Source organism: Geospiza fortis, unplaced genomic scaffold, assembly GCF_000277835.1.
Source record: "Geospiza fortis unplaced genomic scaffold, GeoFor_1.0 scaffold147, whole genome shotgun sequence".
In the NCBI taxonomy this organism is placed as follows: domain Eukaryota; kingdom Metazoa; phylum Chordata; class Aves; order Passeriformes; family Thraupidae; genus Geospiza; species Geospiza fortis.
The window spans coordinates 671665-684014 of NW_005054372.1; the positions used below are offsets into that span (position 1 = coordinate 671665).

Genomic DNA, 12350 nt, shown 5'->3' on the forward strand with positions numbered 1-12350 from the left:
CCGTACGTGACACCTCCGGAAAGAGCCGGGTGCAATCCCCGATGCGTGCAAGTGGCGGGTGCCACGGGCAGGCTCGTGGCTCCTTCTTCCCTTTATTTTCACACAATCACAGAATCACAGAAGGGTTTGGGTAGGAAGGAACCCTAAAGTTCATCCGTCCCCAGCGCCCCCGCCATGGGCAGGGACACTTCCACTGTCCCAGGTTGCTCGAAGCCCCATCCAGCCTGGCCTTGGACACTGCCAGGGATGAGGGATGGGGCAGCCACAGATTCTCTGGGCAGCCTGGGCCAGTGCCTCACCACCCTCACAGGGAAGAATGCCTCCTCAATATCTAATCTAAACCTGCTCTCTTTCAGCGTTCATATTTATTAGGTGTTCATAAGTACAATAGGAAACATCAAGGGGCCTGTGTTACGCTGTGGACAGGGTTGCTGGGCTTTGCTCCCTGGAATTTTGCCAGCCTTGGTGTCCATTTGCTAACCCGCCTCGTAAACGTAACACAACCTATTTGCAGAAGGTTTTGTACAATAAGTATTTAATGGTGGAATTCTACAAGATAAGAGATAAAAAATACCATGTCGTGTTAAGGAAAACACTTGCAGTAGGTATGCAAAACATTGAAATACACGAAAATTAAAATTAAGATCCTCAAAGTGAACATTTTCCGTCTGATCTGTCTGGATTTTGCAGGGAGGCTTAGTTCAGCTCTTTTAAAGAAGGACAGCTTACATTAGAGGAAATGCAATCACAGTCTTTCTAGGCTGGGAATGTGGGAGCAGATGTAAAACCTGAAAGAACCTTTCAGGTCATTGAAACCAATTCCTACAATTGTGGCCACTCTTATCCTATGTAATTGCTTTCAAAATATCTCCAAGCTCCACTGTAAAGTAAGGTTATATCAGGTTCTCACCTCTTATAATTGAAATCTACAGCTGATAATGGAAGAAAATTTCTGCCATTTTATACACAGTATAAATTTATGTCATTTTTATAGATAAGAATTGGAGTAGTTTTCTAAATGATTGTGTGAAAATAAGGGTGCATATCATGCCAAAAGCATTTTATTCCTGATGTGTATGTTTTAAAACATTGACAATAATAATAGCAGCTTCTTTCATTAGAAGTGGGGTCCTTTCTATTAAGAACCCCTGTATGTTCAGAGATCTGAAGGCTTTACTACACATCTTGGTTTTCACTTTCCAATTTTGGGGTTTAGTGATTGTTATCTGGGGGGAGGCATGGATATCGGAGCATGAGAGCTCAGATTTCTTACTGGTATGCCAGAAGAAAAAGCATTTGTTACTGGCAGAGCTGTTGGAGCCTGAATTATGATTCAGTCTGAAGTACAGAGATATTTCTCCCTTGCTTATCCAAAATCCCTTGTGAGTGTAAGAGCCTTGGCAGGTTCTTACCTGAGAAACAAATGATTCTCAGAGGAGGGGAGTAAGTGATTCCCTTGCACAGTGATGCCTCTTTCTGTATTTGCCATCACTTGTCATGATCCAACCCTGTTTTGCTGGACTTTTTTTTTATTTGGACATTTTGTCTTGATCATAACAGGCACCTAAATGGCTATATTGAATATAATCACAAACAAACTCTTTTTTTCAGTTCTTCAAGATTAGTAATGAAAAGTGCTATTTAGGCAATTATTGAGAAAGATGGTGCTGAAAGGCAGAGTACAATACAACTGTGTCTGGAAATATTATCCTAATATTTAAAAGCAAGAAATGAATTATGTTTACCACAATGAGAATGAATCATCTGGATCAGGCATTCTTTTCTGACATCAAAATATGATGATATATAGAATACAAGAATTATTTTCAAAATTACATTTTTATTTTCACCATGGAAAGTTACTTTTGCTCTCTTTTTTTCCCATTGCTAAACCAGCTTAATGACTTTCAGGCCTGATAATTGCTGTCATTGCTCCTTCATACACAACAACATGTGTGTGTAGGAACAGATGCATTATAGTTCTTGTCATCTGAACATTAAAATCGAAGTAACAAGTCCTACACATTCTCAGACATATGGGTAAGGCTTCATTTGAGATAGACAAAGTCCAGTCATTTCACAAGCAAAGCATCAAGCATAAATACTGAACTGCTGTGCCTTCAGAAGCCTTGGCAGTGGCCCAGACCACTGAAATGCTGTGATCACGGCCCAGCCTGCTGACCAACAGTCATTGCTTCCTTAGAATTCCTCTCTGTTCCTGTTCTTTTGTTTCTTTTGAAAAACAGACTGTTTACAGCAACATGTGATGAAATTTAACACTAAAATTTTGCTTTCTGATACATCTCACTGGGAAGAGCAGTGTGTTAAGTAGGACCTGTATGCACACAGGCAAAAATCCATGCTTTTTTCTATATTATCTTTAATTCTATTTTGTCAAATAACCTGGTGCTGTAACATTTATCCTTAACATATTTTGAGATTTTTGCAATATGTAATTTTGTCTTCTATTTTCTCAATGTTTGTACTGTATTTTCATTTCTTCTGTCAGCTGTTCTGAGTAACTGTGGTTTTGAAATCTTGACCTAAATGTTCTCTTCTCCATTACTGCAGTGTAACTTCTGTATGAGCCTATCACCACCATGCATTATGCCACAACTGAAGGAGGCACGAAAAAATAATGATTTTCTGTATTTATAGGATTCTCCATGGTGAAGATGGTCAGCCATAGAGAACTTATTGCACTAATAGTGCAACAGCTTAACAAGTTTAACCCTGAAAATCAGAGCTTGGAGGATTTCCTGAATGAAACAGCTATGATGTTGCAGGTATATTAAGTTTTGGTTGATCTTACACAGTTTACTTTGTTACTGTGTGATTTTAAATGCAAAGGTATCTGTTTTCTAACATGTTGTTGTAACTTTTATTGATTTCCCCTACAGTGACATTTTTTGTTAGTGAGTAAAGTCCAAATTTCTTATGGTTATCACCAGAAAACAAGGCAATAAAGATCAGAGGGGTTGAAAAACTGCTTGGGTATCAACAAGAAAAGTGGAAAAAAAAGCAACAACCTTCTAAAATTGATGAGATAGTCATAGGGAAAATTTCTGTTCCACTTCTGACTAAGCTGTTTTGAAGATTCTTGTTCTTTTCTTCCTCCCAAGTAGAAGTTTCTGACAGCACCACCCATTTGTATGGACAAATGCAGTTCAGAAGCTGAGTCACAGGGTCAGGTATTCTTGCTTTGAGGACATAAGTGACCACCAGAACAGTGGGATAGAACAGTGACAATAAATCAGCCAGCAGATTCTAATTTAATACTGCAAGTAACCAGAGCATGATTTTCCCATTTGTGTCTGTTCTGGCTGAAGCAGTTCCCATCCCTTCCTGACCATAGTGTGTCACCTCTCTGTCCTCAGTGTCACCCTGACTTGTGCTGAGGCAGCTGGTGGAGTCAATCAGCTTTAGCAAACCTCTAAGGGAAGCCAGCAATGTTGTTTAGACTGCTATTGTCTGTGTGTGCCATTGTTATCAAATGGCGTTGTTGGGGTCCTGATTCCACACTGCCATGTGGCTCCAGTGCTCATTTCCCCTTCTGACAATAAGGTAGAAACCACTGCTGTGCCAGTCAGACAATGTTTTGCATTGATTTTGCATAAATACAATGACTAAAAGAATATAAAACCATGGAGGTGTGATAAGGAAGCTGGGGCTGAGCAGTGGCTTCACACCCATTCCTTGGGTGCTTGCCTTCTCCAGCAGTTGCCACTCAGGCCCCTTCCTTCCTGCCCTCCTGCCTTGTAGTCCTGGCATAACTCTTTGTGATTCATACTCTGAATTACATCGGGGAACTGATCCAGTTTCAAAATAATCATTTTTCACTGGGCAGAGAGCAGGTAAATCCAGTTACCACTGCTGCCAAAATAAATGCTTATAAAAATGAGTCTTCAGATCATTGTTCTTCTCAGCCCAGGAAAAGTGGTAGAAAGACAAAACTCCAGTAACTCCATTAGAGAAATATGAATCTAAATTTTCATAATAAACCTTCTCAGAAGGGGAAGGACAAGGAGGATAGCTGAGGCCAAAGGTAAGGCCAAAATCTTTCTCTGGGCTAGTTTTTGGTCACCTACTACACAGGATTTATCAAAGAAAGTAAAAAGTAAGATCTGTGTTTATATAAAATTCAGCTTTGTTTCAGTAGCAAAGAGGTGATTCAAATTCATCATGAAAAACTCACTTCTTTCTTTTCTGTTTCATAAGAGGAATATGATCCTGAAAATACTGTAGCATTTTTGTACACGTGATTTCCAGGCTTGGTAATTTACCAATTAGCCAATATTAACTAACCCGTGCAGAAACTTCCTTCAGTTTGTATCCTGATTAACAGCCTGGCTCTAAACCACAGACTAGATTTATATTTGTTTGTCTCATCCAGCAGCATAACAAATAGCAAAGCTCAGGTTGTCTGACCAAAAAAAAAATCCGAAGAGTCAGATTCCAAGAGATGAAATCTAAGTAATTAAAAGACACAGCTCCATAATTATTTATTTGCTGATTTAGGTGTGCAGTATATCACAGTTGATTTCTCTACAAGTCTTCTGTTCTTTTAAACTCTTTTAATAGTTTTCCATTCCCTTAGAGTGCATTCAGATATTAACACTGTAGGTTTCATTCATGGTGTATATCTTTATTGTATTTGGATGGTTTAGAGTCTTTATATCTTCTAATGTGATATCTGAGGTGTCTTGTTTAGTTCTTTGATAACTTGATGACCTCCATGAAATGTCCTCCTTAGCCTATTGTTCACCTGTCTGGGGATGTTCCTGATGAAAGCAACAATTTTGGGCTAGATTATTTCTCTCAAAATAAAAACACAGTACATCCAAGTCATTCCAGAGCATGGTCAAGGGAGTTCAGTGCCCCATTGGCAGGGACTGCAGGAGCCACTGTGATGCCAGTCTTGTCAAGTGCCAGATCCTCAAAATAAGAACCTCTGACAGCCACACATTGTCACCTGAACTGCCAGGAGCCAAGGACATTTTGCAGAGCAAAACCTCTGTCAGAATAAAGTAGATTTTAAGAGCAATATGTGTAGGAACTGATTGAAATGAAACAAAATTACTCCTTTGGAAATCTAATAAAGGAAATGAAGAGATGGGCATCCTTGGCTGCTCAGAAATGGGGAAGACATCAGTAAAGAGTAAGAAATGAAATGCAGAATGGAACTGAGTTGTGAAGCATCTTGACAGGCAGCTTTAGTTTAATGTGCTAGAATCAACTGTGAGATGGTAGGTGGAGTAAGTGGGTCAGATCAATGGACTGGCAGGATGAACTTAACAGTAGCATTCCAGATGGTTGGTTTACTGAGATGGGATTGGTTAAACCCACAACAGAGACACTTATTTCAATAAAGCAGAAAATTCTGAGATACTACCTTAGATTTTTAGCTAGGAAGTGATAGGAAAATACTATTTGACATATGCTGTTCAAAAAGAGTGAAGAAGATGTGCACATGAACTGGTGATGATACCCTGGGGAGTAATCTGCATGTAAAATGACCTCTGGAGTTATGGCTTTAACTGACAGGCAGGGTGGCAATAGAACCAATAACTGAGGAAAGAAGAAGCATGAGAGTGCTGAAGCTTTGTCTTTGTACTGTTGAAATGAAACTGACAACAATGAGAAGGAAATGTCCCAGAGAAGGGTCAGCATCCTAGGCTGAAGTTTAGGGCTCTTATTTGTGTACATGATAAATGGGAATATGTTATGAAAGAAGTTGGATGCAGTGCTACAGGAGGGAGTCTGGAAGGCACAATCTGTCTTGATCCAAATATCCCTGTCAACCATTTACCAACTGCAGGAGACCGTTCTTGTGGGAATCCTTGCAAATTAAAGCCATAAAAATAGCTGGTGAACCGAGGCACAGAAAAAGTGAAAGTGGGCAAACAATTATATTTTAAAGTGAAGGACTTTACAATATGAATGTATAAGAAAAAGAAAGAGGCAAGAAATAAATTGGGTTGAAGCCATCTGGTTGAAAATATACTTGATTTGCAGATGATAGTAAGAAGGAGTTAATAGATTTCCATATTGTATCTTTACTAAGTATACAGTCAGTCATTGTTGAATATTCTGATCAAAATCCAACAGGTTTCTTTTGGTTTCACTCTGCTGCTGCAAAGGTGACAACAGTTCAGAGCACAGTCAATCTTCAGCAAAATATTATTTTTTATTTCTAGATGCACATGAGGTTATGTAAATAATTAAAAGTCAAAATACATGATTATGTGAAATAGCATATTTTGGTCTTTCGTAAAAACTATGTAGAAATGTTTATATTTTGACAGTGCACAATGGCTGTATTGTAGAGGTTTGGAATACTCTGCTAGCCAAATATTGAGTGGATGGCAGAGAAGGATAAACTGAGTTCTGTTCTATGCTTCATCCTTTTTCTATATCTGTCCTTTCTCTTGCCCTCAAGTTTACTCGCCCAGGTGTCCTTATTTAACCTGTCCCAGTTCCATCTCTTCAAGTGGTCCCAGTGCTATTGTCCCTGTGCAGCAAGTCCTGCTCACCTCTTTGGTATTGTTCTCTCACCTCAAAGTTCTTGCACATGCAGTTCCAATCTCTACTGTACCTCAGTCAAATGAGAAATCTCTCTCTCTCTCTTTTCAAACTGAAGCCCACAAGAGGCAGAAGCCACAGAAGATAGGTGAGACAGGATCTCTTCTCCCAGTTTGAGCTCCCACACTGAGCCAGCATGGCTTGTCCTGTGTTGTAATGAAAGCTCTGCTTGCCCTGGACTGGCCATGGACACACAGAATCTTCAGGGGAGTTCACTGCTTAAATTCACACAAAACAAATGCAAACGGCTGTTTTTCACTTGTGCATGGATTTTTCGTAAGAAAACCCAAAGGCCAGAGTTTGTAAGGCACTGCTGACCCCTGTGTGCCATTTTGAAAATACATCCCCAACTGTTTCCCTGCATTTGGTTTGAAACTACTCAATATTTCCAAATAGTTAGATAAAAACTTGGAAAAATGACAACTTCCTGCCAAAAATCAGTTACTTCTATGAGGTCATGTGAGCTGCTCTCAACTTGTTCCTCTCAAATAACATGGGAGGTTACCCCTTAACTTCAGCAGAAGCAGAACCAACCTCTTGAATATTATTATTATTTTAACTTCTTAATGCATCTTTATAATTTTATTCAAATGTCTGTTCCATCTTAGCATATTCTCTCAGTGTAGGAAATCTTGTTTCAAGCTTTGAGACAAAAATCCCTTTGGAAAACATTTGGCTGTACACTCTGCTTCTGAATATACTTCCAAAGTTAGCAGCATTACCCTGTACATACCTTGGTGTTCATGAGAAAAGCAGTTTATTTGTAGGAAATGGTGGCATTAGATTCTGCTCTCCAGAGATTTTTTCCTGGCTGTATGTGGGATTTACACAGCCCATTTACAGCAGCCATGGCTGCACACCTAATCCCTGTGTGCTGCTTGAAAGAAGCACCCATCTTGCCCTGCATTTTTGTAATTGAGGTAGATCAAGAAGATACCACATCAAATAACCACTGGGATACATTTTTCACTCATTGCACTTTGCAGCCACTCAGTGTTTCAATATACAAATAGGAAATCAGAAAATTAGTGCCAAAAAAAAGAAAGTGAGGTTAAAGAAAGGTAAACTATTACTGGGACAGAAGTTCAGGTCTGTCTGAACCACTGCATGTATAAAGATAGAATGTTCTTCTGGTGTGATGGAAATGCAAAAACAAATTGCTGAGTGCCAGGGAGCTGTCAGTGTTTAAAACCAAGGTGTCAGGAGAGAACACAATCTCTACAAGGCCACTCAGGAAGCAAGAAAGACACATCCAAATCTCAGTTCCTATCTTCCAACTCCATTTCAGACTTCTGTATAAAAATGGAGTTAGGAAAACTCACTGATTATCATCCTTTTGTTTTAGAGAAAAAGAGATAAAATATGGAAGGATTTTAAATTATTGAATAATGGGAGATTAATAACACAATTTCCTCTAACTAGAAGGTTATGATCAAAATCAGTCTAGAGGTGTTAAACTCCATATATTTTATTTCTGCTACATGTAAACTTTACACCATAAAAGAAATTTCTGTTTATTGTTCTCAGTGAGTGATCAGACTTTATGTTCTTCCTGGAGCTTTGAGTTGTAATTTGGTTATTTACAGTCTTCATGTTTATTGTACTGTAGTTTACAATGTTTCTTACATAATATTGGACTTGTTTTTCATTGCAAATATTTTCAATAAAACCACAGATTCATTAGCAATATGATGGATGACTCCTAGTTGCAAAAAACAAACTCTCAGCTTCAATCACAAAGAATCATTCCCTCAAACCTCCTAAAAACAAATAAGTCCAGTTAAATGCTTTTACTTCAATATTTGACCTTGTTGCTATTAAAACAGAATTCAATTTGAATTATCCTGAATAAGACATTAACTTTAAAAAATTCCTAAGTCTGTCTCACATCTTTAAATTATTATATATTCACATTCAAATTTACATCTGTTCCTGTTGTTCTTCATTTGAATGGCCAGATTACTTCTCCTTGTTTATCTTCCTAAATGATTTTTAATGCTCCTTTTATCAGACTGATGCTGTCCAGATAACATTTTCATTCCTGTGTACTAAACCCCCTTCCTTTTATTAAGCATTCTTCACTTAAATCTATCAAAAATGATCCATGTCCAAAGGGGATCTTTCATCCAGTGCATGTTGTACACAAGGATATCATTCCATCAGACCTTTTATAGGACTGGACTGCATCTGTTCATTTTGAAAAGATTAAATTTTCTACCTAACTGAAGCATCCCAGGTATTATTCTTCCTTGTGACTGTCAGAATCAAGCTTTGGCCATGATAACTGGAGACAGATTTTAACACAGGAGTTACCAGGCAATGTCTGTGCCTCTCTCTATGCACTTAACTCCCTTCATTTCCAGTTGGATTATCTGCTTCAATCAGAGCTGCAGGATCAGACCCATCATATTGACCTTCCTCCATACATCCCAGCTACAGAAGAGCTTATTTCTGTAAAACCAGAACTGCCACCCCAAATTCACTGTTCTGCTCCTTTATCCCTCATGCTGATAGCAAGATATGTTTATGAGCTTCCCATTTCACAAGAACATGGTGTGATTTGGCACAACTCTCCATAGTGCTGGTTCAGCTGTGTCTCATACATGCCCACTTAACTGATTTTACTCAATTGGGAGTAAAATCCTTAAATGTCAAAAGTCATAGATTTAAATATGAAGACAATGTAATGCAAGAATTATAGATTTGGTGCAATAAAAAATCCTACTAAATTATAGAAGTCTAATTTGTATTTTTAGTTACTGACATAAATTTAGACTAGGATCTTTGTAAGGAAATGATGGAATTTGAGTTTTCTGCAGTGTTCTGGGATCTGATATTAAGTAAAAGGGAAAATAATGTTCCCCGTACCTCTTAATAAAGCATTGGTCAGCACTGTCTGCTCTAGATGAAAATACTAGCTTGTGACTGCAACATAGATGGTGAATAGTAGAAGCAGGATATTTTCCTACTTAAATCCAAAGATCCCAGGGGTTTTTCCCCCTGACTTCAGAGAGAAAGAAGACTGGGTTCTGGTGACTGATTCACACCCTGGTGACATCAGTAGGAATATTTTCTTTCATTTTTACAGCATTTTGATTAGACCCTTGGAGAGGACTAGCACTGATAAATGAAGCACTCTAAAATAATCAGGCTGTATCTGCAAAATGTGCATGTTCTTCCTAGAAGACAAGTTCACTACATACTATTGCACAGTTCTCTCAGGAGGTGAAAGCTTTTTTATCTTTTCATCAAATATTATCTTCTTTCTAAAATATTTGTTTCACCTAAATTATGTCCTTAGCCTGAGAAGTCTCAAACAGAGCATGGGTGATATTTTTTTCCTTTTTTCACTCCAGAGAGAAGAGCTTTTCTTTCTCTCCTTTTCTGATTTCTCTGGCCCCTTCACACACGTCCCACTGTAACCAGCCTTATTATGATACACCCATGGTGGAAAAGCTTCCCTTTTGCAGATATTTCTCCATTTAATTCATGCTATTTCTTGTAGTAACCCATGCTGGAAATTGTTTATGTTCAAAGCCCTTCTTACCCAGTCTCTTCTCTCCTTGAGGAAACCTGACTGATTCCCAGCTACAGCTGTGTGCCAGAGAGCAGGAAAAACACATCCATGGAAGCAGGCTACAGGTATTAGGGTCTTCCCAAAAGGGGAAAGTAAAACTAATCAGCACATAATTAGACAAGAATCACATTTTCTTCCCAGCACCATTCAGGATAAATTCAGACAGAATCGGGGTTTTTTAACTTAAACACTTAGTAATTAGAAAAAGTACCATTCAGGATAAATTCAGACAGAATTGGGGTTTTTTAACAACTTAAACACTTAGTAATTAGAAAAAGCTGGAATTCAATGCCATAGAGAGAATACTGTCAGATATTTGTATCTGTTCAAGATCTGTTTTGTCTTCTGACATTTTTAATATTCAATGAACAGAAGATGATCACTGCATGTGTTACTTTCACCTGTAAATTGTCTGGCCTTCCTTACGCTGAAGGGCTCAGACATACCTGCAAACTTTGCTAACTGCTAACTGTTTCAGAAAAATGTGTGATTAAAGTGTACTTAAAAAGGTAAAAAGTTGCTTTGATGGACAGAATAAATGCTCACAAATTAGTGTTTATTAATTTTTGTTGGCACCAATGACTTGGTGTGTTGCTTGGAGCAAATCTAATCTCTTACCTGCTCCATGCCATAGTTCCTGCATGTACAAAATTATATAAGCCAAAAGCAATCTCATTAAATACAATTAATGCCAGTGAAGTGTTTTGAAAACCTCATACAGAAGGTGCTATAAATATACAATCTGTCATACTGTACCATTTCAGGATCACTTGACCTTCTCTGAAATACATCCCACTGACATAAAGCTCAGCACAAAGCCCCACAGAAAGAATTCATTTAGAAATTAGTGCTAGAAATTACACCTACCCAACATGTTATTTTCCCAAAGCCATTATTATTTCAGATATACAGATAAACTGTAAATACCCTTGATGAAATTTGTAAAGGACACAATGCACTTTTTATTGAGAGAGTATCCTAACTGGTTTAAAGCGCTGGCTCGGGTTTGATTCACCAGATTATCTGCAGGGCTTAACCAACACCTGGCTCACCTTTGGGATTTCCTGTCCAAGTCCTCCTCCTGCCCAGTCTTGTTTAGTTGAGTAGTGATGAGATCACTTCCTTAGGTGATACAGCTGCAGGCTGCTCAACTAATCTCAATTTTTACAGGTAGAAACAGAACACTTGGTACCTTCTGTGTCTGAAAGCAGATTCAGCTGATTATGTTTCATGCCAAGACATTTTGTCCTGTGGTCCCCAGGACTGCCAGTCAGTGCTGATGTTGGGGGGCACAGCTGTCCCCAAGCTGCTCTTTCTGTCACCCTGTTGCTTGTCTCAAGGCCTTGTAGTGGTTATTCTTGCTCAAGGTGTAAGAAAGAGTAAGAACTTCTGTGTTCATCCTAATACTTCTGACTGAGTTGTTAACTCAGAGCAGCAAAGTGGAGTAAATGTAGACAGGCAATTGCATTTTTATGCTGTAGTCTCCACTGCATAGGAGATGATTGGGGCACAAGTGGTGTCCTGTTGTTCCCTGTTTGTCTGCTTTTGGCCACCTCTGCAAAGTGCATTTGAAAAGCACAGGTTTGCCATAGCACTTCATATCAAATTACCTAGAACATGAATGCAGAAATTCTGATCTAATAAAGATCTTGAAAACAACTGAAATTTAACTTTCTAGCAGAGATAGTTGAGAGAATTTCTGTTGGGCTTGTTTCTTACAGGCTTGACCAGTTTTATGATGGACTTTCTGTTTACTAACAGAGATACTATTTTCTGCAGTTTCTTCATAAATAACATCATTTGCTCAAGGGAGCAATTGTTTTAGATTCAAAATGTCACAATCCTGCTTTCATTGGAACTACATCCTCTCTGACTCTGCCATTTAGTTATTCAGGTTTGCTTTTGCCTTTTTTAGTAAATTTCTTCCGAGACTCATATCAAATATTCTTAGACATCTCATATCAAATATTATATATATATGTATGTATATCTATGTATTTCATCATTTAATAGGGGCTTAGATTTATGAGTTTTCTTTGTTACCTAAATCTTCATCCATAAAAGGTGTACTTGGAATGAATTGTGTGCCTTACAAGAATCCGCAGTACTTAGCAAGATGGAGTCCATACTTTCCTTCTTTTTTTTTTCTTTTTTTTCATATTTTAAGATTTTTTTCAGTCTCTTTCCTAAT

General features: G+C 38.3%; 1 protein-coding gene across 1 annotated transcript in view; it reads left to right on the forward strand.

The window, feature by feature from the left end:
* Window positions 1-2666: 2666 nt before the first annotated feature.
* CFAP99 (cilia and flagella associated protein 99) overlaps window positions 2667-12350 on the forward strand; it is a 50554-nt gene continuing 40870 nt past the window's right edge. Inside the window, exon 1 of the mRNA XM_005424745.2 lies at window positions 2667-2786. Within this exon, the coding sequence (XP_005424802.2) occupies window positions 2667-2786 (120 nt within the window). The remainder of the gene's footprint in view (window positions 2787-12350) is intronic.